The 25,217-nt window shown below is 35.3% G+C and overlaps 2 protein-coding genes across 4 annotated transcripts; both read left to right on the top strand.

Annotated features, from left to right (window-relative positions):
- Window positions 1-1,080: 1,080 nt before the first annotated feature.
- On the top strand, window positions 1,081-19,451 carry EMB3012 (embryo defective 3012). Of its 2 annotated transcripts, XM_088805229.1 has the most exons (36): window positions 1,081-1,519; window positions 1,604-1,869; window positions 2,730-2,896; window positions 2,982-3,198; window positions 3,358-3,704; window positions 4,012-4,191; window positions 4,377-4,515; window positions 4,599-4,747; window positions 5,002-5,113; window positions 5,196-5,788; window positions 5,930-6,053; window positions 6,170-6,450; window positions 7,604-7,717; window positions 7,949-8,011; window positions 9,191-9,382; window positions 10,111-10,170; window positions 10,279-10,347; window positions 10,731-10,877; window positions 10,993-11,112; window positions 11,303-11,422; window positions 12,093-12,252; window positions 12,330-12,388; window positions 12,499-12,599; window positions 13,551-13,962; window positions 14,553-14,655; window positions 14,745-14,854; window positions 15,037-15,108; window positions 15,427-15,502; window positions 15,632-15,739; window positions 15,886-16,027; window positions 16,808-16,888; window positions 16,972-17,188; window positions 17,427-17,493; window positions 18,206-18,297; window positions 18,684-18,744; window positions 18,823-19,451. In XM_088805229.1, exons 1-36 carry the CDS (start codon window positions 1,347-1,349, stop codon window positions 19,176-19,178), a joined length of 5,850 nt encoding a protein of 1,949 aa, XP_088661355.1. In that variant the 5' UTR covers window positions 1,081-1,346; the 3' UTR covers window positions 19,179-19,451. The 2 variants fall into 2 exon arrangements, 1 of the variants encoding a protein (XP_088661355.1); XR_016025740.1 differs by lacking the exon at window positions 18,823-19,451 and having other exon boundaries at window positions 17,040-17,188; window positions 18,684-18,746.
- A 906-nt stretch (window positions 19,452-20,357) lies between these two features.
- Window positions 20,358-24,727, top strand: LOC18600835 (uncharacterized). Of its 2 annotated transcripts, XM_088805231.1 has the most exons (9): window positions 20,358-20,396; window positions 20,484-20,574; window positions 20,765-20,864; window positions 20,939-21,097; window positions 21,179-21,795; window positions 22,290-22,330; window positions 22,428-22,591; window positions 23,067-23,236; window positions 23,716-24,727. In XM_088805231.1, the coding sequence occupies exons 4-9, from the start codon at window positions 20,939-20,941 to the stop codon at window positions 24,572-24,574; spliced, it is 2,010 nt and encodes a 669-aa protein (XP_088661357.1). In that variant the 5' UTR covers window positions 20,358-20,396; window positions 20,484-20,574; window positions 20,765-20,864; the 3' UTR covers window positions 24,575-24,727. The 2 variants fall into 2 exon arrangements, with proteins under 2 accessions (XP_088661357.1, XP_088661356.1); XM_088805230.1 differs by lacking the exon at window positions 20,358-20,396 and having other exon boundaries at window positions 20,509-20,647; window positions 20,754-20,864.
- The last annotated feature ends 490 nt before the right edge of the window (window positions 24,728-25,217 follow it).

Consider the following 25,217-nt stretch of genomic DNA (forward strand, 5'->3'; position numbering starts at 1 on the left):
TTTATATAAAAACTGAATCAAATTGAATTATTATACTTAATTGATTCAATTGAAAATTGAATTATTTTGACCAATTTTAAAAAATTAAATTGAGGTCAATCCTTTATAATATTTTATCAATTTTCAAGATAATATGTTTAAATATAAATTTCAACCTGATCAAATAATTTTAACAACAGTTTAAATTTAATATACACACAAGTGTTAATGTACAAATTAAAAACATATATTAATATATGAATATATATATATATATATATAATAATGTAAATTTTTATTAATTTGAGTTTAGTTGTTCAATCTATTCAATTGAGAAATTTAACTATCAAAAATTGAATTAAATTAAACAAAATAACCGAACTTACAAAATCGAAGATTTCGAAAACCATACTAACCAAATCAAGGAATTGAATTCATTTCTATTCAATTAATCAAAATTTGCCATTCAAAATGATTTTGTTAACACCTAATTGTTTTAACTTCTAAACCTTCAAATCTTTATATTCATTTTATTCATATTTCTTTCTCTTCTTTATCTTTTTACTTTTTACCTTTAACGTCACTCTATCTACTTTTAAACTTTTTAATCTTAATTGATTTTATTCGTACTTTTCTTTGTCTAACTCATCTTTTAACCTTTTTACCGTCAGAAAATGTCATTTAGACCCAAACTTTTATGCTATCTTTTTATAAGATTCAAATTACCTTTTTCACCTTTGATAAGGCTAAACTTTTTTTTTACCTTTTTTACTTTTATACAACTCAAATTGCATATAAAAATCATCATGATTTAAAAAAAATAATATTCCTAATTTAAAGGGATTTGAAAAGTTTTTGAATGCTAAGATAAAGTTGGATACTCACATAAAAAATCCATTAATAAATTTCAAATTAGTACTAATAAGTATTTTAAAATTATTTTTTATAATGGTAAATATCACAAAAATTACCTTATGTATTTCTTTAGTCAAACTAGTCAACTCCGAAATGAGCGAGGACGGTGACTCCAAAGCAAAACGACGACCAGATAAAAGCACCTGAAATTTAAAACGATAAACAACATGATACCCTGGTCGGAAACCACGTGACAAGCACAATCCATACATTTTGATCTAAAATTGCCTTCCTTTTTAAATCACCACCACTCCTCTCACGACACGTACCCCTCACCGTTCGCCGTCTCGCGTCCCCCGTAAACGGTAAACCCCCTCTAAAACCTCTCCTCTACTTACCTCTTCTTAGGGCTTCTTCCTGTTTCTTCTCCTTAGAGCTGAGCTCACTGTAGCCAACTTTTTGCTATGCGCAAACCTTCATAGCTCTGGCTTTAGTAAATTTCGAGGGTGAAGATGATTCGGCTCAGTTTGTTGCTTATTTTAACTGCTTCGTTAACGGCGGTGACCGGAACGACGTCGCATTCGAGCTCCGGTCCTCACATAGCTGACGTCAACATACTTTTACCTCCAAGAATGACAAACCCCGTCGAATATCGGCTTCAAGGTAGCGACGGCTGCTTCAAATGGTACTTTCCCTATTAAACATTTCCAAGAATACGTACATTTCTGCGTAGACGAATACGTATAACTTTTTTGATTTCGTTTTACAGGTCGTGGGATCATCATGAGATTTTATCAGTTTTGCCAGAGTATAATGTGACCAATCATTGCTCGACAAGTGCACGGCTCAGATCGATTGCGCCATATTCCGGTAGAAAAGAAACGGCGGTATATGCTAGGGACGTGTACACTGGAATCGTGATTCGCTGCAAAGTTTTCATTGATAATTTTGATAGAATTCAGATATTTCATAATTCTATTAAGCTTGATCTTGATGGCCTCGCTACGCTCCGCGTTCGTGCCTTTGATAGTGAAGGTAATTTAACAAAAAAGGCTAATATCCACTCTGTTTTGTTGTTGCTTTTGATAATTAAAGAAAACGATAATGCTGAAGAATTAGGAATTAAAAAAAAAAGTAAATACTCGAATAAAAAGATGAAAGATATTAGTTTTATACGACGGGTTATATTTTTGTTACATTTTACATTTTAGTCTTTTTTTTTTCTTTTTTTGCACACCCTTAGTTTAGTAAGATTTTGCTTAATTAGCAGAAAACAAGTAGTAAAGGCAACTTTCAAAGGTAGCATTACTTTCTAAACTCTTTAACAAGCTTAAAAATTGTGCAATGTCGATGTGTAGCATGATACAGTTACAAAAGCTATTGTGGGTTATTGTAATAGCTGGCAAAATGAAATGACCTGAACTTGTAACAACCTGAACCCGAAAGAATCTGCACTTGAAACAACTCGAGCCTGAGACTGAACCAACCCAAAGCTGCAATAACCCAAACTTAACACTAAAAATGCAAAATGTAATAGCTAGTTTCATTCCAATCCGAACTTGAACTGAACTTGAGATGACCTGAACCCAAAGTGACCCGATCTGAACCTGCAAGAACCTATGTGTTTGCCACCTCTAGTTGTTTTACTATTTATTTGTAGCTTAAGCTTAATGTAATAACTCGTAATGCACTTATGATCCTATGGCTGAGGGCTTTGCTTCTTGCATTCTTGTAATTAATTGCTAGTCCAATTTGTACATTGCTTATTTCTGATACTGCATCTTGTATTACGTGTTCTCTCATGTTGAAGAACATTCATCCTTATTTAATTGGGTTTCTTCTTGTTTTTCTACTTTTTTAGGTATTGTTGTATTCACCTTTTACTTGTGTTTCAGACAATGTGTTTTCGTCCTTGGTGGGTTTACAATTCATGTGGCAGCTGATGCCTAAAACCAATGGACCGCAACATCACCTTGCCCATGTTCCTTTGAAGGATTCACCCCTAAGTGACTGTGGTGGATTGTGTGGTGACTTAGATATCCAGATACAACTTGAAGAAAAGGTACTCATGCTACAATTTCAATAGTAATGAGTTGCCATGTACTTTTGCATTTATGTTGAAGCTTATTCTTTGGTATGTGCTGCAGGGTGTATTTTCTGATTTATTTGTCGCAAGAGGCATTCATATTGGCCATGAGAATGTTTCGGTGCAGTTGCTTGAGCCACTGTTAGAGGGCATGGGTGATAAGATTGTTCTAACTGTCGCAGAAGCTATGTCACTAGATCCACCATCACCTGTTTTTGTCCTTATTAATGCTACTCTTCGTTATAGTCTTAAGGTTATCCGTGGGACTGTTCCTCAAGGTTTTCCTTTTTGAATCCCTTCATAAAGACTTTCTAGGGATTGAATTAATGGGTGTCTCTTTATGCTGTCAAATTCATATGGAGTAAACTGGCTGTTGATTGTTTCATTCATCAATGTTCTTAGAAGAAGTCTAAGTAACTTTCCACTGGTTTTTGCAGAGGTAACTTTTCCATCACCACATCATCAATGGTCTGTCTCAAACTGTTCAGTTGCTCAAGTGGACTCTATGCTGGGTGTCATTAATGCACTAACATTGGGGGAAACAACTGTCATTGTTGAAGATACTAGAGTTGATGGCCATAGTCAACTGTCATCTCTTAACGTGGTCTTGCCAGATACCCTTTCTTTGTACATATCACTGTTATCTACCTCTGGCGATCCATTAGAAGGAATGGAACCCATGCCATCTGTGGCACATTGGTATGTTGTTTCTGGCAAACAATACCTCATTCAACTGAAGGTTTTTTCTCAGGGACCTTACTCACATGAAATCTACATTACAGAGGTAAATTATGAATTACTTATATTTTCACCATTTAGCAGTGATATAGGTGAGCTATGTTGTCTTTGTAACATTAAGAACTTTTTGGACTGATGTGCTTGATTAGGTTCTCGTACTTTCTTCAGTTTTTGGTCTTCCTCTTTTTTCCTCTTTATTTCCCTTTGGTTATGCTTCACGGGTCGATCATTTTTGAGGTTAAAAGTTGTTGTTATTGTCACTTGTTAGTTCAGTAGTGTAATTTGATATGCTAATTAGTTTCTCATTATTTTCTTGGTTATTTTCCACTCAGACTTCCTTTCCTGCATTGCAGAATGATGATGTTGAGTTTTATGACAACCAATCTGGGTACTGGAAAATTGTCCCAGTGTTAGAGCCTATTGCTTCTAGATATGGCTGGAGGAATTCTAGAATTTTGAAAGCAACTTCAGAGGGAATGGGGAAATTGACAGCCTCTTTAGTATACTATAATGGGCATCATGATATTAAGGAGGTGAGATGTCATTTACCTCAGAGGGACTGGGGAAATTGACAGCCTCTTTTTTTTTCTTGTTATTCTTTTAAGAAACAAGATTATAGAAGCATCAGTATGTTTTCTGATTTGCTTGTTTGCCATCGATGACCCTCTTATAGCTTTTGCTAGGAGACTCAGTTTTCTTTCTTGGCCTTGTCATTCAGGTTCTCAAGGTTGTGCAAGAAGTTATTGTTTGTGATCCAGTAAAGTTTAGCTCGGAAAAAATAACTGGTGAATCTCAAATTATTCTTCTTCCCTGGGCACCTGCTGTTTATCAGGAGATGGAGCTAAAGGCTACTGGAGGTTGGTAGCCTTTTACCTGTTGAATTTTTGAAATTATTTTTTCAATTTCTAACATGTTTTAATGGGATTCAACACTTTTATAGGTTGTGCAAAAGCCTCCAGTGACTACAAATGGTTTTCTTCAGATATGACTGTTGTTTCGTTCACTGCTTATGGAGTTGTCCAGGCTAAGAAGCCTGGTAAAGCTACAGTGAAGGTGGTGTCAAGTTTTGATTCATTCAATTATGATGAGGTACTGAAATTTCAGAATCTTGTTTCTTCCACTGCTTTCTGTGTTCTTATAGTTGGCAAAGATCCTTGTGTGGCATAAAATTGGTAAAAATCATGTGTTTATGCAGTGGTGTTGCCGCTTTTGTCGTTGATGCATAAAATTCTGAAATATGGATTATCTTGTCTGTTTTATACCCTGTAAAAGCTTCCAGTTTCACATGCCCTTCATTAGTTAAAGTTTTCTTTTGAAGTTATTTTTTGTATCATTTTTAACAGGTGGTGGTTGAAGTTTCAATTCCATCCTCTATGGTTATGTTGCAAAACTTCCCTGTTGAGTCTGCTGTGGGATCACATCTCCCAGCTGCTGTTACAATGAAAGCATCAAATGGTAATGCTACATTCCACAATCATTTGGAAACTTATTTTCTTCCATGCCAACTCTTCTGTTGAAGTTGACTTGCCATTTGCAGGTGTCTACTTTTCTAGGTGTGACGCGTTTCATTCCTTTATAAAGTGGAAAGCTGGAAGTGAGTCTTTCATAGTTACCAATGCAACAAGGGAGGTTCCAGTCTTTGAAAAGCAAGAAATTTTGGAACTTCATGCCCCAGTGTATGGTCCTCCATGTTCATGGACTTATGTATATGCTTCTGCATCTGGTCAAGCTATGCTGCATGCAGCATTTTCAAAAGAATTTCATCATTTTGATCCTTCTTTTAGTGGGCCCATTGTTTTAAAAGCAACTTCACGAATTGCAGCATATCAGCCACTTACTCTGCATCAGGCAGGTGATGGGAACCATTTTGGTGGTTACTGGGTTAATACAGCTGGATCAGAAGCTGCTAATCAATTAGAAAACCTGGATAAGTTATATCTTGTCCCTGGAACACATTTGGATGTTGTGCTTCATGGAGGACCAGAAAGGTGGGACAAAGGTGTTGACTTCAGGGAAACAGTGGAGATTTTTGATGAAGAACGTGCACATGATAATGGGGTTCATATGCATCAGATTTCTAGCAGCCATGGCATTTTGTACAGAATTTTATGCCAAACAATGGGAACATATGTAAGCTACTGCACTATTTCCTGGAAGGCCCTTTATGAGTTTCAATTGAAGTCCATGCACCAGCAATTTCTTTTCTTACATTGTGGTCTATCTAATTCAGAATCATGATATATTTGCTTTCTGTGGTTCCAAATTGTTCAGAATCTTGTTTTTAAACGTGGAAATTTGATTGGAGATGATCATCCTCTTCCTGCAGTAGCTGAAGTTTCATTGTCTCTTGCTTGCAGCCTTCCTTCCTCGATTGTGGTAATAGTGGATGAACCTGGTAAATATAATGATTTATATTGGACAGATGTGAAATATGGCCATTGGTTCCTTCCTGCACTTCTTTTTTTTGCCCCCTTTTTAATGATGTTGTGTGCTATTGGCCTGATGCTACAGTTAATGATCGAGATGTTATACGGACAGCAATTCAAGCTGACCGTATCCCAGGGCAAATTCATGTTACCCCAGTTACTGTAGCAAATGGACAAACTATAAGAGTGGCTGCAGTCAGCATTAGTACCTCTGGGGAGCCTTTTGCAAACTCTTCTTCACTGTGCTTGAAGTGGGAACTAGGCAATTGTGACAGTCTGGCTTATTGGGATTATGCTTATGATTCGGAGAGCTCTAAAAAGTCTAGTTGGGAGAGGTTTCTGGTCTTGCAAAATGAATCAGGATCGGTACTGATGTTGATATTTATATTACTTTCTATCTCTTATTTTCAGTTATTTTTAGCAATATCTTGGCCATGACCTAACAGTCGCGAAGCCATCATTTCTTATTAAGATGATTCTATGTATAGCTTTTATTTCCTTCATGAAGTGCATGTTGGGTCTGATGCTTCATTGTTGTATGCAATTCTTTGAGCTGTGCAGGAATAAGAATTCTGAGTTATGGGGTTATATATGGTCCTTGCCCTTCCACTATTTATTAGTGCTTTCATGCTTTCCTTCAATCTGTTTTGCTCTCTAGGTCTCATAACGATATTCTTTCCAAGGTTTAGTGATAATCTTGTGTTCACCAAGGACTGGATGTTTTCTCGTAGGTGTGTCATATGGTTTTACTTAAGGGAGAGGTGGTGAGAGGTCTTTGCCAAACTGAGGAGGGGAAGGTTGAGGAAAGTGTGGGTTCACTCAAAAACAAAGAGGGTAACTGTGATAATATTTTTTTAAATTAATCAAAAGATATCTATCATAGCATAAAATATTAATATTATCTTGCTGCAATAATATCTTTAAGTTGTTAAGCATGATAAAAGTGCTTTTGGGTTCAAATTGGCTTTAAATTGGCTTCAAATAGAAGTTGGTGATATACATAAGTACGTTTTTGCAGCATTTTAGTATCTACTATTGGTCTCCAACTGATTAGCAATCAGGTTATAGACACATAATGCTTGCCTATTGGGTCATTAGAGTAACTAGAGAAGTAAAAGATTACTTGACTGGGGAGCTCTCATCTGCTTCACCATCTTTTGTGTTTTTATCCTCACTTGTTAATAATTATGAACTATTTGGGCATAATGAGTTTTTCTTTGATATTTCTGAGCAATTATTTTACCTGTTGTATTTAGAGGTTGTACAAGTTTGACAATTTGGATTCTTCCTAGCATTTAATTCTTCTTATTGTTGGTATTTGTAATTTTATCAATAGACATTGTTTACCACTGATGTGTAATTTTCTTGCTAAGATTTTTAGAACTTCTATACTGTTTTGATGGTTGGCCTTAAATTTGTTTTTAGTCCCTCCATAAGTATTTGATACTTGATGCTACTTTTTTCTTCTCACGATGTGTTAAGTTGTGATAAAATAAGATTATAATTTCTTGTTTCTCAGTGTATTGTTCGTGCCACTGTTACTGGATTTTTGGGTACTTCCACGGCTGATCGTTATTCTGCTAAATTGCTAGAAAGTTCCAATAATTTTCTAACAGATGCTGCACGGTTACAGGTAGGTTATTTTGGCAGGTTTTTATTCCCATCTTTGTTGCGTAAAATTCATTAAATACCTCCCTTTGCCATTTGTCATGTTATGAGTGATCTATTCTATCAAGATTGGTTCTCCCTCTCCCTTTCTCTTTCTTTTTAATTTTCTTCTATTAGCATTATTTATTTATCTATTTTTTGTGTTAACATAGGATGAAAATTTCATTCTAATATTTTAATTTGTTAACATGTGCAGCTCGTTTCTACTCTAAGAGTCAGTCCAGAGTTCAATTTGTTATATTTCAATCCTGATGCTAAGGTAGATTCTAGCACCATCCCTGCTTACTTGATTTGCTGATTTTAAATAAATATGCATTACGAATGCCCTTGAAACATGTTTGATGATGTTGCTGTGGTAAGCATTACTTTGGAATCTTATTTGATCATTATCTCTTTGTGATATGCATTGCCTTAGAAACATTTGGTGATTTTCATGTGGCACCTATTCATATATTTTTGCTTATGGTTATATGTTATGGAGTTTGATGAGTGAAGAATGGAACTCTTGCAAAATGAATCTAAATTTTTCCCTTTAGTAAACTTGTTTGCCATATATTCATTTAATTGTTTAACAAAATGGTGACAGTTGCTGTTTTGATTTTCTGTTTTTTGGGCTATTACATTCTTGCAGATCTAATTATTAGCTTAGAAAAATCTGTTACTGTGGTCTGCTTGCTAGTTGTTACTTTTGGAATTCTATGAGGATTACGATTTTGCATATCTAATGACTAATGATTAGCTTGGATTACAATGTTAGTGTGGTTCCCTTTCTAGTTGCTACATTTGCAATTTAATAGATGATGGCAGTGCTCTCTTAAGCCTTCAATAAGTGAGTAAATGAATAGATATTTGAGCCTTCAACCCAATCATAATTTTATTGCAAAATAACTTTCATCATTGCATGCCCGTGCGATAACTTGGAAAAGATTAATGGTAAAATCTATCAGAATTATTGTAATATTTTATTACTATCGATTCATACCACCGATTTTAACAGTTTTATCTAGCCTGTATCATAGTATATCAGCCTCTTAAATGATCAGTCAAAAAGGAGATTGCACCACTAACAACATTTACGTAATCACTGCTCATTCTAAGGCTCTTAGAATGAGAGGCTCTTAACAGGATTTAGTGCCTTCTTCCAGCTCCTATTTATTTGTTAATTATGGTGTTGCTCCTTAGCTGAAATAGAAGGGCAAATAAGGTTTTACATTTAAGGGCTATAGCTATTTTTAGTGAGTGAGATGTTTAATGGTAACTAACTATTTTTAGTGTAGCATTTTGAGCAGCTCATCTTCAATCCTTCTCAGCCCAATTTATTTTCAAACTATTCCTGTTGGTTTAATTTTGTTTTCCAGCACTCCATATATGCTTTTATTTGGGAACTTTGACAGTTTATAATCATCATACAATGTACTTAATCACTTTCTCCATTCAGGCAAATTTGTCAATTACTGGAGGGAGCTGTTTCTTGGAAGCAGTTGTGAATGATTCTAGAGTAGTTGAAGTTACTCAGCCCCCCCCTGGTTTACAATGCTTACAAATGATGTTATCACCTAAAGGCCTGGGGACTGCACTTGTCACAGTTTATGATATTGGGCTTGCTCCTAACATTGCAGCTTCTGTCGTGGTAATCTCTTACTCCATTTTATTCCTACTTTATGATTTATGGGAAATTGTGTATGAAAACTCTTTTATTTCTCCAAAAATATCATGCTTTTAATGTGTAGATACCTTCAAGAGAACTTCATTTGGAGTAGTTTAAATAAGAATTGCTCCTTAAAGTAGGTGCTTTACCTTAAGTCTCAAACTATTTTGAAATACATCATCTATTTTGACCTTTAATGTTACAGATTCAATTGTGCTACAGTAAATGAAAATGCCTTTTTATTTAGTTAAAGTAACTTTTAGGCTCTATTTGGCTTGTGGCAAAGTTGAAGGAAAGGAAAGTATGAAGCAAATCCCACCGTGGCTGTTGATGCTATTTACATTTGAAAAATTATGTAAAACCAACTTGCCCAAACACAGCACTTTGTTGCCTAGCTCATTGATGTGATTTATGTAAGTTCAGATGGGTAGATTCAGTTACAAATCAACCCCTGTTTTAATTAAGAAATATGTGGAACTATAATTTTTGAATCTTTAGTATCTTGAGTAATTACTTAGGTCAATTTAAAGTTTTCTTTCATTTGCTTTGATTTGAAATGCTTGGTTAATATGAAATTACATCATGCTATGATTTGGAACCTCTTATGTGCTTCCTTTCATGCCAAGAGTATGCATTCTCCTACTGATGATACCTTCATGTTTGATATCTCAATTTGCTTGTAATTTATCATGGTGATGACCTTTTTACAGGTCCAAGTTGCAGATGTAGACTGGATTAAGATTATGTCTGGAGAGGAGATAAGCCTTATGGTGTATTCTTCACTATAGCCTTTAATTAGTTAATCTTTTTTATTTCTCTTTTTTTTTGGCTTTTAACCCAGAGCAGCATGTAATTGTCTGCTAATTTTATATTTGAAGGAAGGAAGTTCACAGTCAATTGATCTGATGGCTGGGGTTGATGACGGAAGCACTTTTGACATTTCTCAGGTTTGAAATGATTGCCTTTATCATTTTCCTAAAGCTATATGTTCCAGATTATCTTTTGTGGAAACATGTTTTAGACTAAATGCTGTAGGAAGTGTGCTAGGTATTTAGACAAACTGAGTGTAACTGAATCTTGGTTCACATGTAGAGAGGTAACATCTGTTGTGAAGGAATGTATCCCTTTGTCCTCTCATGCATTGGATCTTTTTGTGATGTCCAACTGGCTATGTTAGAAGTAAAAGATATACACAACTCAAAATATTTTGAAAACGTATCTCATAAAATAGTTTGTCTGAAGGTTTCTGATGTGTCTATGTCCATGCATCCATGTGTATGTCATTTTTTCACGTTCTTTCCATATGCCCTGATGGGATCCTTCCCTGCAGTATGCATTCATGAATATTCATGTGCATATTGAGGATGATACAGTTGAACTTGTGGACAAGGATGATATCTCAACTCCTGGTGGTGGATATATTGGTGCGCAGAATTTTAAAGTTAGGGCAAAACATCTTGGCATCACAACTCTTTATGTAAGTCATTTTAGCCTCTTGCCAATATCTTTTATGTTAGCATTTCTTAAGGACTCATTGAGATTTCTATATCAAGGGTATGGTTGCATAAATTTCACGATAGATCTTGATACAGGTCAGTGGTAGAAGACATTCTGGCCATGAAATATTGAGTCAAGTTATAAAGGTTGAAGTTTATGCCCCACCAACAATTCACCCGCATGACATTTTCCTAGTACCAGGTGCCTCTTACATGGTATGCTTCTTTCTTTATTTTTTATTTATATTATGTTATTCTGTAAGCAGTTCTTTATCATGTTGAGCTCCATATCTTCTCCCCCTTAACTCCTTCTTGCACCCTCTTTCCTACTTTTATTTGAAAATTTAATTCTTTTTTTCATGCTATTAATTGCATCCGCTATTACATTTATTTGTCATACTATTAGCTCACAATGAAAGGAGGTCCGACAATTGGTGCCTTTGTGGAGTATACAAGTATTGATGATGGCATCGCAAAAGTCCACAAAACTTCAGGACGACTGACTGCAACTTCACCTGGGAACACTGTAAGATATGAGATATGATACTCATCTGATACTTAAAATAACAACTGTTTTGCTTTTCTATGCATATGCAATGGTGCATTGCTTTGCAACTTTACCCTCATGAAGATGCTATAGTTTGTTGAGCACTTAGAATTTTCAAGTTTAACTAAACTAGGCAGTGCAATTGAATGGATTTGGGTTATGATGATGGGAGACCTCTTGTGTGTGCACATTGTTGAATGTTCATATTAACAGTGGCTAGAGCATTAGTTTGCTGTAGATGCATTTTCTTCTCATTGTTTGCAGTCATTTCTTCCCTCTCTTTCTCAATTTTCTACTGTCACAAACAGAAGTGTGAAAATCTCATTTGGACTCAGTAACCTTACGAAATGAACTGACAGCTGCTGTCACAAGAGCATATATGTGGATAGCTAATAAGTCTTTGTCAACTGTTCATTGTCATATTTGATAGGGTTAGAGTAAATGGACCCACTGCCTGTGCTACAGTGGCTTACATTAGTTCTTTTGGTAAATTTCATCATTTACTATTCAATTAAGATCAAATACTTATCACCAGCTTGCTTCATCACCAAGACAGCAAAATGCTACCACTTGATTTTCCCCTTAACAAGGCAGTTTTAACTGTATGATAAGTTTTTAATTTAGATGTATCTTATGCTTTTATCATCAGACTTTGGTTGCCACAGTCTATGGCAACGGAGATAGTGTGATTTGTCAAGCATATGGCAGTGTTAAAGTGGGAGTACCATCTTCAGCAATATTGAATGTACAAAGTGAACAGCTTGCTGTTGGCCGTGAGGCAACAATTTATCCTTTATTTCCGGAGGCAAGTATTGAGACCCTGAAGAAATATCTCTATCAACTATTTCTTTTTGAATTTTGACTGAGTTCTTGTATTTTCAGGGAGACTTATTTTCTTTCTATGAGCTTTGCAAAGATTATAAGTGGACTATCGAAGATGAAGAGGTTGAATTAAGTGTTCTGTCCAATTGTATTTGTCTGCAATATATTGTTTTTCCATCTGATTGAATTTTAGTAAATTTTTGTATGAACATCAATTTCATTTTGTTTTCTAGGTGTTGAAGTTTGGGGTCCCACTGGTTAGTTCAGAGGCAGTTCAGCACTTGAGTACTGTGGACAAGGAAGAACTTAAATTTATTAATGTCTTTTATGGAAGGTATAATTATGTTAATGAAAATTAGGCAATGTTTCTTTTGAATTACAGAAACTGATAACTATTATTGTGTTATTTATCCACTGCTTCATGTAACCAATGAGTCTTGGCGAAGTAAAATGCATATAAAATATTCTGGCAGTATGGACATAAGTTTGGTCTTATCAAATAGATACAGGTGATACATCAGCCGTCGGAAGTGCTCTGCACTTGAAATTTCGTGTTTCTTTTTGGAAGGGGTGGGGGTAGGAAGCACCAGGATGAGTATGATTGTAGTTGTTCCTACTTCTGACAAATGTGAAGCATCCTCTATTAAAGCTTGCTGGAGTTTGAGTGCTTGTGTTTGAGTAGTTTTTGCTGCATCTAATTCATTTGATGGATGGGTTAAAAATGTTTTTTTTTTTTTTTGCAGCAAATTTGTTTGGTTTTTTAGAACTTTTTAAGAAAATTTTAAATTTATTTTGTCTTTAAATGAAGGTATCTGATTTAAGATAAAGCATTTCGTCTGTAAGGTCAACATAGCAGTATATATTCTTCTGAACATCCCTTGGAATATAACTATAGCTGAAATTAAGATAGCCATTTTTTTAGTCCAAACTCTTGCAAATTGACTTTGGAATAGAAAACACAATCAATAAAAATTTCCTTTCTGCCTCTTTATAGTAGTGAAGTTTGGTCTTAGGTATTGGAGGTTGTTGTAGGGAATGATGATATCTAGCTTGTTTCCTGCCTAAGTTTGCTCAATCGAACAACATTGGTCAAAAACATGATTTAAAACTGATAGGCACATGCTTCTAATGCTATGACATAACCACTGAGCCTCAATGGCTCATTCAGATTTCTAATCTTTGAGTGACTCGAAATTAACGCTGGCTATCTGAATCTTCTTTCTCATCTGACCAAATTATACAATTACACTAGCTTTTCAAATGACCATTTGTCTCTCTTGTCTAGGGCCCCTGGTAGGACGAATGTTGCAGTTTCATTCTCATGTGACTTCATTTCTTTTGGTTCACACTTGGAGGCAAGGACTTACAGTGCATCTATCTCACTATTGGTGGTGTCTGATCTTCCCCTGGCACTTGGAGCTCCAATCACATGGGTTCTTCCTCCCCATTATACCACGTCTAGCATTTTGCCTTTGTCTACAGAATCACATGGGCAAAGAGATAGTCAGAGTCGCAAAGGAAGCATAATCTATTCTTTATTAAGAAATTGGGAGGAAGCAACTGAAGTTTCACAGCGTGCTGTTTCCATTGATGGAGATAAAATTAAAACAAAAGAGAGCAATAATCTTGCTTGCATTCAGGCAAAAGATCGCATCACTGGAAGAACTGAGATTGCTTCGTGTGTCCGGGTAGCTGAGGTATTTGTACAATCTTTTATATTTTTTTTTGAAGGGAAAAAACACAGCAATATGTACAACCTTTTATATGTCCTGCTAAATTTCTAAGATATACATCTAGCAAGCGGCTAATTTTCCTTTTCCATTCTCTTTTTGACTGTCTAGCATTATTACTGTCAGCATGCGTTTTAAAGTTGAACTTGTTACCCTAAGTTACATAGAATAATTTTATCAATGTTCTCATCATGCAATGGAAGTAAATGTTGAACAAAAGTTTCTCAACAATTTCCTAATATCTTTTGGCCAATTGATTTTATTTCTGATCTTTGCATAAATTAAGTCTGCCTTTCCTTATGATCATCATAGAAGAAGCAATTGACATAAGCTGGCTAATCGTAGCTCATTTGACTGTTTAGTCTACAGCTTGATCACTACATAGTTTTGGCAAATGTATTTGATATTGTGGGTTGATCCTCTTACTATTGCTTTATAACTTTTCCTTTAATTGATGGATATTGATTTTTGCATCACTTCTATTGAGATTTATTCTATATAATTTGAAACTTTCCTGTTCATTCTTAAACTCAGTAGAGCATCTATATTCTTTTTAGGTGGAGCAAATAAGAATAACAAACAAGGAGTTTCTGGTCCATGCAATTGATCTCGCTGTTGGCGCTGAAACTGAACTTTCAATAAGCTATTTTGATGCTCTAGGTATCATTGTTATCATGTTAGTTAAATTATTTGCACTCTGCTATTTTAGATCCTAATCAGTATTCTCTTTTGATTTTGTATTTTGCTAGGAAATGCCTTTTATGAAGCATCTAATGTTATTCTCCCTTATGCTGAAACTAATTATCCTGATGTAGTCTCTGTTAACACGACCCATGATACCAATTCAATTCATCTCAAGGTCTGTTAGTATCTTAACATTAATTCAACATTTCAGGAGATTAATTAAGGAATTTTAATTGTTTTTATTTCTATTGCTATGTATTTTTATCATTTAGAGTGTATTTGTGTGAAGGATCCCACACATACTCACAACAATTTTACCTCAAGTAATATCATTTAATCATATGGTTCTGCATGAAGGCAATGCGACATGGTAGAGCTCTTCTACGAGTTTCAATTGACAATCGTCCACAGAAGTCAGACTATATGCTGGTACCTGCTTCCTCTTTTCTGAACCACAAACTATATTTTTGTCAGATGAACATTGCACAACATGCAACTTTCGATGCATGCATGAACTATGTTCAGTTGTTCAGGAATGCTATAAAACTTTCTTCAGCTCAAATTATTTGAGGCTTTTCTAAAGACTTAAGGCCTTATTTTGGCTTGCTTTTATTCAAATTTCATCACTTTTATTGCAATACAAAATGCTTTCTATGTCTATTTCTTCGCTTACTTTGAATAAATCGGTTCATTTGTATTTTCAATAGTTTCTCTCCATTTCACAATAAGCTTAATCCTTTTCTTCAGATTTCAGTTGGTGCCCACGTGCATCCCCAAAATCCTGTCCTCCACCAGGGGAGTTCTATTAACTTCAATGTAGTAGGTGGGTTTATGGTGGAAAATTAATTTTATGAAGAAATTATTTTATTTCCTCTAATGCTTTACTTGTTTTTAATTATATGTGGTAGGTTCGGATGATAATACTTTACTTTTGGTCCATTATATGTGCTAGGTTCTGGTGATCAAGCTTCAGGTCACTGGCTTAGTGCCAATGAAAGTGTTATAGTTTTACACATGCAATCTGGACAGGCGGAAGCAGTTGGGGAGGGTTTGACCCAGGGTACTAAATAACCGTGAATAATATCTTTCACTGTGTTAAGTATGCTAGTTTTTAGAAAATTGATGTGGCAAATATCTTTCATCGCTTAACATTTTGATCATTGAAATGCCATTCAACTGATTTATATGTTTGTTATTTCTGAAAAGTTTCTTTTGAAAGTTCTGGTGTCAAGCTGCAAACAACAGTCACTGTGCTACCTGAAAGTACTCTTGTTATGGATGCTCCAAGGGAGATGCTGACAAATGTTCCTTTTCCCTCACAAGGATATAGCTTCTCTGTGAAGTTCAGGTTTGTAGATATAGTTAAAGCTTTTAAGTATGTTATGCCAGCTTGCAATCTGACTCTATGGTTGATGTATTGGAGGCTGAGAGTTATTCTAACATATTAAGTGGTTAAGATGTAAGAAGACAACTAATAGCAGATCCAACTTTTAAGGATTAGCAGGAGCATGCTGCTCATCTGTGTCTTCCAAGAATGTAGCATTCGTAACATTGTTCAAATGAATATAAATTAATTTTGATCTGGAATAAGCTTGCTATGAAAAGTGGTTAAAATTCTACTCTTCCTTAGTCACAATATGTATGTACCTTTAAATATAATCTTCGTATGTCACTGTTTTGTTTTATTCTTAACTAAGTGTGATACAAACTAATCTCAAAATGGAACTTTAGGTAATGCTTTGCCTAGAGTTGTGGAGGTTTATTGGCGATGTAACCATCTAGTGGCTCACTTGAGTGTATAGATGGTATTAAGTTTCTGGACATCAAAATCTGTGAGAATGTACATCTTATCAACCAGCATTGCTTACCTTGACTAAAGCTTTAAGCTAGTATTTATTTTTCCTTTTCTGAATTGCAATTTTCATGATTTCATGTGTGAAAAAAACCATATATGACATTTTTATGGAGTTGGCAGACCATCATCTTTGGTATAAGTATGTTGTGCATGTATGGTGGGACTCGTTTTTTTTTGTGAAGGATTGATGATTATTCATGCTGTTGTCTTCAGAGCAAAACCAATAATGATTGAATAAACAAAATTTTTAAATGTGTCTCTTTCCGTACCCAGTGATACAAAAGACAAGATCAATGCTCTTGGAAGCAGTAAAGGAGCCCCATATGACTGTAGGGTAGACCCTCCTTTTGTTGGGTATGTCTCTCTCTTGTGTCAACTTTGAATGTTGATCTAGCCTATAATACTTGTATTATTTGTAATGGTTTTGTTTACTGCAGCTATGCAAAACCGTGGATGGATCTTGAGACTGGCAACTCATTTTGCCTTTTCTTCCCTTACTCTCCAGAGCATTTGGTGCACACCACACCCAAGTTCAAGAACATGAAACCATATATGTATGTTTCCATCAATGCTACAGTGAAAGAACACAGCCATGTTTCTGGATCTGCATCTGCACTTTTTGTCGGGGGATTTTCCATAATGCAAATGGGAAAGGTAATTGGTTGATGATTTAGATTTTTTGTCCATTCAGGTTTTGATATTGGCAGTAATAAGTATGTTGAATTCCCTTGATTCTTCTGTATGTGACATAAGATCATTGAACTATTAGTTTTGGGTTTAAATTTTGAATGTACTGTTTCAGTACTTATCTTGTGTCTCTCTGGAACAAGTTGCTTGCATTAAACATAGATATGGATCACGAATGACTTTGTAAATATTTTGTGTCTTTCAGAATATAGTGCAGTTAAATCTGACACCAAACTCCAACAAGACTATCATAACTATTTTGGGAAACACAGGTAAATGACTTGGGCACATTCTCTCTCTTTTCATCTCCTTGCCTGACCTCCTATACCACATCCTCCCCCCTTTGTTCAATTTTTTTTTTCTTTATATGAACTAGCGGACATGATACAAGTTTCCTGATACAACCCCAGAGAGTTAGCACCTGGTGGCTGTAGAGTGAAAATGAGTGTACTACGGCTATTAATGTATGTGAATGAAAGAAGAGGGGAAGGGGTCGGGGAGGTGTAGTGAGGTGGTAGTAGCAATTCTCTGAAAATTACCAGAATTTTAAGCTTTAGAAACTGATTAGGTACATTTAGGGTTGGCCTTTTTTATTCTACCGAAGTTTAAAAGAATTCACCAAAGGTTTTCTAGTAAGCCAATATATTCTAGGACTTATATTTGCTATAGTGAATTGCATGGTTCATTGATGGATGATTGCAAGTATGTGGCATTTGGGTCTGACATTTTTCGATCATGATGATTAACCTTCTAGGCTCCTGTTACATTGAGCTTGAAAAGAGTTACAATAGTTTCTGTTTTCTTGAGGTTGTTTATTTAATCTTACAAACTCAGGAACTGTACTATGATCTCGCTGATGTGATGATTACTTGTGCAATGCCATCTCCAGTGCCCATGCCCTACTGCGTGCACATGCCTCTGATGGATTCCATAGCTTCACTTGTCAGCCAAACATACTTATACTAATTGATCTGATATTTGTAGATGTTGACATCCGCTGGCATAACCAAGATTTGTTAATGATCACTCCCATCCAGAAAGAAGAATTTGGTGTTGGTGGCTGTGTTCATTATGAGGTGAGATTGTGCATAATTTGCTTATGTAAGAATAAATTTGTTCAGCCACATGGGTTTAGCTCAATTGGTAAGGTTGAGATGGGGTTTGGATAGAGATCCTAGGTTTGAGTTACAAAAAGAAAGAAAATGAATAAATTTGTTTTGCTATCAGAAATACTAAGCACAACATCTTCTGAAAACAGCAATTGTAGACCGAATAACTCCTGTATGGAAAATAGTATAATGGTTCAAAATCCTAAGAAGCTTTCCTGCAAGTTGTAGATAAGTCTTGCCATTTCGTAAAGCTAATATCAAAATTGGGATATGTGGAATGAATTATTTCGTGGCTATGTTATTTTTAAGCTCCAATCTCTTCCTTTCTTGATATTGCTGTACTTGCAATTCAGGTGAAAGCACTAGGTGCCAAGCAATTCAAGGATAAAATAATTGTCACACTCCCATCAACTGGTGAGCTTAGTCTTGAATCCAGATTTATAGGTTATCATGGGGAGGATTGGCTTCTCATCTATGGTTTCTTTTTTTCAGGTCAAAGAGCAGAAGTGGATGTTAACTATGAAAGAGCATCGATCATTGACATTACTGTTTTTAACTCTTGGATTCGAGGTTCTGCCCTACTAGCTTTGATCATTGCAATCTTCATACGTATCTTGTACTTACCTTCGCGACCTTTTCGATTTGCTTTTCGGCGACCATCCACACCCCCTCCCACTCCAAGCATATCAGCACCTGTTACACCTGAGCGGAGCAGTCCTGCTGTTCCTGATGAACAATCTCCCCGAACACCTCAGCCATTTGTAGATTATGTGAGAAGAACCATAGATGAAACTCCATACTACAAGCGAGAAGGTAGAAGGAGGTTTAATCCTCAGAAGACATACTGAATCCATCATTTGGCATCGATAGATCATTAGCACTCTCTCTCTCTCTCTCTCTATATATATATATATATATATATATATATATATCTTTGAGTGCTTAGAAGTTAGAATGTGGCAAAAAGCTGCCAAATTTTGTTGTATCATGTATGTACTTGAACTCAAGTTCATGTCTGATTTGGTTGCAAGTATTGTAGGATTTGCACTTTTAGCTTTGAATTCTCCTAATGCTGGATGTGGCTCCATTTGCTTAATCCTAATTCTTTTTATTCTCCCTTTCTTTATTCTTTTATTTCTCTTTTGGTATAATGCCTAAAAATTTTTTTTTGAACTATTTAAGAAAATTCAAATAAACTTTTCATTCTTTTGTTGGGTTTAATTAAGTTATTGTATATTTATTTTAAATCAAATAAATTTTTATGATTAATGGTTGATTAATTATTATCAATCAAAATATTACCTGCTTTTGTATGTCACATGATGTTGTTGACATGGTGTATTGACATGTTATTGATTATAATGTGACACGGTAATATAGTTATGTAATATTTTTTTATTTTTTTATGATGGCTTCGTGTTAATAGTACAAGATATAAAATGATAAATAATATTTTAATTAATGGTAATTAGTTTATTGTTAATTATAAGAGTTTATAGAAAAGTAAAGATTTATTTAAGTTTTTTTTGAATGATTTAAGTGTGTTTTCTATTATTTTTTCTTTTAATTTTTAATCATTATAAACTACATTTTAAAAGAAACTTTGGGCTTTCGAGGTTTGCTTGGTTTGGAATTTGTTGTGTCCTTCTGTTCATGGGTAACCTCCGGATTTTTGGGGCTATCTTGGGCCTGTAGATCTTTTGTTGTATTGGGCTTCTGGTTCGGCCCAACAGAATGCTCGGGCCATCGCCATTTACCAGAATAATTTTTAAATTTAAAACGGCAATTTCTTCAATAGCGGCACTTCAACCCAAAAAGGAAAAAGTGTGCAGTGTTTCTTTTCCCCTCTTCTTCGAGGCTCTGCTAATTCATTTTCTGTTCAAATTCATGGGAACCCGAGACGATGATTCATTTCCCACCGGAAGGAGAGGAAGCCCCGGGTAATTTTCCTCTCTTTTTCTCTTTGTTTGTTTCCAGTGAAAGCGCGGGAAAGTGAAAAAATAAAACTTTTTTTTTTCATTGCAGCAAAATTTTCATCGGAGGATTACCAAGAGAAACAACAAGAGGTCAGTATTTTAATTTCTTTTTTTTTAAAGAACATGTTTATATGGAGAAATTTCATAGTTATTTTTATTTTGATGATTACTTTGCAGTACAATTTTTCAAGCATTGTCATAAATATGGTGAAATCAAGGATTCCGTTATAATGCTAGACCCGAGAACCGGGATACCACGTGGATTCGGGTTTGTTACTTATGAAAATCCCTCTGTAATTGATAAAGTTATTGAGGACACTCATGTAATTAATGGAAAACAAGTAAGCTTCAGCTTTAATTTCAACAATAACAGGTTAATTATCCTTCAGTAGTTAATAATTGAGTTATTGTCTTGGTTAATTGACATTTTTTTTCGCCATTTTTGAGGTTCTATCTAGGTAGTTATTAAGAGAACAAAACCAAAGGGAGTTGTTGGGACTAAGGATTTTAAGACTGGAAGGACTTTCATTTCTGGAATTCCTTCAAGACTGACTGAAGGTAATGTTGAAATTGGAACACTAATTGTTTTGGTTCGTGTTAAATGGCGCTAATTTATTTGTTGCATTGCGTAGATGAGTTTAAGGACTTGTTTAAACAGTTTGGAGAGGTCAAGGAGCACAGAATCGTGCGAGATAATAATGCGTTTTGGATTTATTACTTTTGGCATGGAGCAATCTGTTGATGACCTCTTAGCCAAGGGGAACAAGGTTGAACTGGATGGAGGATCGCAGGTGAATGGAATGCACCTTTTCTAGTTTTAGTTGAAATAACTTCTTGTTGATGGTGTAATGCTGATTTCTTTCAATGGGTAGATTCTATTGCATAAGGTGTATGCTGGATGGGAACTTCCTCCTAGGGGATTCTTCAAGCTCAACTCTGATGGGTCTTCTGCTGCTAATCCTGGAAAGGCAGGAGCTGGTGGTATTATAAGAAATGATCAGGGGGAATGGAATGTGGGGTACTCTAGGAAATTGGGCCAAGCAACCAGTACTTGTGCAGAACTTTGGGGGGTTAGGGATGGATTGCAATTAGCTGTGAAGCGAGGACTTTTTGATGTTATTATAGAAGTGGACTCGCAGGTTGTTTTGGATCTAATCTGTAAAGAAGCGGTTGATTCCCATACACTAGGCCCTATTATTAAGGAGTGCAGGTCGTTACTTGAGCAAATTCCTAATCACAGGTTCTGCCAAATCAATAGAGATAGCAATTGTTGTGCAGATCATCTGGCAAGAATGGGAGCAACGATGACCAAAGACTTTGTTATATTTGAGTTTCCCCCAGATTGCATTAAACTGTTGTTATTTGCCGAATCCTTGGAACCAGAAGACAATGATGTTATACTTGGTGGAGAAACTAACGAATTTAAATCTTTGAACCATGCGAAGGATGAAGGCTCTATGCCTCAGACCAAATGTGGAGCAAGTCCTGGGTAAATCTCTTTCAGCTTGGTTGGTGTCTCTCTTTCAGATAAAGTGAGGAGAAAGTGCAGGATAATTTTTAAATTTACTTTTCCTGTTACTCAATGACTCGAAAAAAAAATGGACAGTAAATAAAAAATAGAATCACCCAACTTAAGGTTCAGCTTTTAACGAAATTCCTGAGACTTTGTTTAGTTAGAAAAGTAACCATAAATTGAAAAGAAAATGAGAGGAAAAGAGGTTCTTTCTTAATTTTACCCTTTTAATTTATTTTCTTTCATCCTATAGCTTTCCAGGGAACTAAATAGTTTTAAGCATTTTGACCTATCTTAGTAGAAACCTGTATATCACATTCAAGTTTGCATTCACAATTGCTTAGATCTAATTGCATCATGGCTTATACTTTGGATTATAGATTTCTTATTATAGCTTCTTGTAAAAGGAAACTTCTAGTTTGGATATTTTAAAATATTTTGTAATTTTGTTCAGCATGTCAACTTTGCAGCAAAATTTTTGTCGGAGGTTTAGCAAGAGATACAACATCTGGTTAGTTCTTTAACCATAAAATTTTTTAATATTGTTGATATTGACGGGCAATGCTTTTTTTTTTAACCCACTTGGATCTTGATAATCTTTTATGCAGCACAGTTTCTTGAGCATTTTGGTAAATATGGTGAAATCGTGGATTCTGTAATAATGAAGAAGAAAGAAACAGGGCAGCGACATGGATTTGGTTTTGTTACATATGCAGATCCTTCTATTGTTGATAAAGTTATTAAGGACACTCATATTATTAATGGGAAACAAGTAAGATTCAAGTTTAGTCTCAATCTATATTACTATGATGGACATGGGTATGCAGGTCCAGCCTTCTAAATATAAGGAAAAGTTTAGGAAAAATTGAACTTATCCATATTGGACACATGCCTGTATCCAACGCTCATCCCAAGTCCATGTAACATAGGACTCAATATTGAGTTGGTTATTCCGCTTTCCCTGCTATGAATCATGGATTACTACTTTAGTTATTGACTTGATTTATTGACATTTGGCATGGTTTTTGTGTCTTCTAGGTAGGGATTAAGAGAACAATACCTAAGGGAGCTATAGGAACTAAGGATTTCTAGACTAGGAAGATTTTTGTGGGTGGAATTCCATCAGGAGTGTCTAAAGGTGATCTGTGTCTGTGCACATTCTTGATGTTTGATAAAATTTTGTGAAAGGTGGTTTTAATTAATCTTTTGCTGAAATGCGCTGATATATTTATTTTGCAAATGCCCAGATGAGTTCAAGGACTTCTTTTCACAGTTTGGAGAGGTCAATGAACACCAGATCATCCAGGATCATGCCACTGGTGGTTCTTGTGGTTTTGGATTTATTACTTTTGACACTGAACAAGTGGTTGATGATCTCCTGGCCAAGGGGAACAAGGTTGAGCTGGCTGGAGCTCAGGTACATAGAATGCTTGCATTTCTTATATTTCTTTGTCCTCGTTATCAACAGTTGACATCTCTCTTTTTATAATCCAGACTTCTTTGACTTCTAAGAGTGAAGAGACATGTATTAATTGAATAAATTCTTGTTGCTGGAGCATTAATAGTTTCTTTGAATGGTCACTTTGTCTTGTACATGATGATGACCCACCAGTCCATAAGGTTGTAATTGAAGTCTTGTAGAGCCAACCTCTAATTGTAAAATTTACAGAATCAACTACCCATGCTGGTCCAAGTGTAGAAGTAATTATCACATCTTAGAATGTGGATGCACATTTCAGTTAAATTAACAAAATCTAAAATAGCTGGCATAAAAGGTCTGCATTTCTTCTTTCTGTTCTTGTAGGTTGAGATTAAGTGGGTATCTGAGCTGCATGGTGATTCTAGGAATGCCTATGATGAGTTTGAAGATTTTTATGGTGGATGTGTTGGTTACAGGTTTGACAATATTGGTTACAGATCAGGTGGCAGTGGCCCTCACTGTGGAGCTGCCGGTCATACAGGATATGATGGAGCTGAATTTGGTGAGTATGGAGGATATGGCAGTGGTATGGAGTTGTATAGGGAAGAGCCCTCCCTTGAATACTCAGGTCATTACGGAGGAGGTGAATTTGGTCACTATGGAGAATATGGTAGTGGCACAGAGCCATATAGGGGAGAGCCCTCCCTTATATACTCAGCTGACCTTGAAGGAGGTGAATTTGGTGGGTTAAAGTGCTATGGTGGTCTTATGGAGCCACATAGAGATGAGCCCTTCCTTGAATACTCAGGTCATAGTGGAGAAGGTGAGTTTGGTCGTTATGGAGAATATGGTAGTGGTATGGAGTTGTGTAGGGGAGAGCCCTCCCTTCAATACTCAGGTCATCATGGAGGAGGTGAATTTGGTCAGTTCAAGTACCATGGTGGTGTTATGGAGCCATATACAGAAGAGCCATCCCTTGAATACTCCAATCATTGTGGAAGAGATGAATTTGGTAGTGGAATGGAGCCATATAGGGGAGAGCCCTTTAAATACTGGAGGCATGTTGAAGGTGGTCAATTTGGTGGGTATGGTGGTGCTAAGGAGTTGTGCCGGAAAGAACCTTTTGATGAGCACTCAATTCTTTCTCGAGGAGGTTTCAATAAAGGCTATGATGTGGGACATGGCTTTGGAGGGCCTAGTGATATTTATGGAGAATATGGTGCGGGTGGCATCGGTCGTGGCTATAGAGGTGGTGGTGAAGGTGCCTTCTTCGGCCATAGAGGAGGCCACGGTAGTGTAGAGAGAGGTGCTTGGTATCATCCTTATGCTAGGTAGGAAGGTTGTTGACGGAATGGAATACTTGGTGTAATATATGCGCTGGAAATGTACGTTGTCCCAGGTTGAAGCACCTGGGCCCTTCTCTCTTCATTGTTATTATTATTATTATTATTATTATTATATCTGATCTTTTGCTTTGATTTGGGTAAATTGTGTTTGTTATAGTAAAATTTTTATAAATTAATAATCTCGATTAAATAATATTTTTAATTGATCATGATTTAAGATTAACGTTATAAATTAATAATTTGTTAAATTTAAAAAATATACATAATTTTATTTGATATATAAATTAATAATTTTTTTATATATTAAAATTATATATATACATGATTCAATTACATATTTATGTAAAATATAATTATAATATTATTTTTTTAAAAAAAATTGATGTCTCTTTGAATTTGATTTTTAACTTTCTTTAATGCATTAAAAGCTTTGGTGTTGGATTTTCGTATTGCAAAAGAAAATTGTACAATATAATTATTGTTTTGAGTCATCTTTACATGAAACAGTATCAATATAGAACAATTATCTTTAATTTTATATTCTTTATCATTTTTAATGACGTTTTCGCTAATTTATTTGTTACAAATAATGATAATTTGTAATTTAGTATTTAAGTACTTTTCATATAATC

Source organism: Theobroma cacao, chromosome 4 (genome assembly GCF_053813885.1).
Source record: "Theobroma cacao isolate CCN51 chromosome 4, ASM5381388v1, whole genome shotgun sequence".
Taxonomy (NCBI): Eukaryota; Viridiplantae; Streptophyta; class Magnoliopsida; order Malvales; family Malvaceae; genus Theobroma; species Theobroma cacao.

Coding starts and splice junctions, on each gene's coding strand:
- EMB3012 (XM_088805229.1), top strand. CDS start 1,347: ATGATTCGGCTCAGTTTGTTGCTTATTTTAACTGCTTCGTTAACGGCG. Junction 9,383..10,110: donor ACATTGCAGCTTCTGTCGTG/GTAATCTCTTAC, acceptor ACCTTTTTACAG/GTCCAAGTTGCAGATGTAGA. Junction 18,745..18,822: donor TGTCACACTCCCATCAACTG/GTGAGCTTAGTC, acceptor TCTTTTTTTCAG/GTCAAAGAGCAGAAGTGGAT.
- LOC18600835 (XM_088805231.1), top strand. CDS start 20,939: ATGAGTTTAAGGACTTGTTTAAACAGTTTGGAGAGGTCAAGGAGCACA. Junction 21,796..22,289: donor AAATGTGGAGCAAGTCCTGG/GTAAATCTCTTT, acceptor TCAACTTTGCAG/CAAAATTTTTGTCGGAGGTT. Junction 23,237..23,715: donor TTGAGCTGGCTGGAGCTCAG/GTACATAGAATG, acceptor TGTTGGTTACAG/GTTTGACAATATTGGTTACA.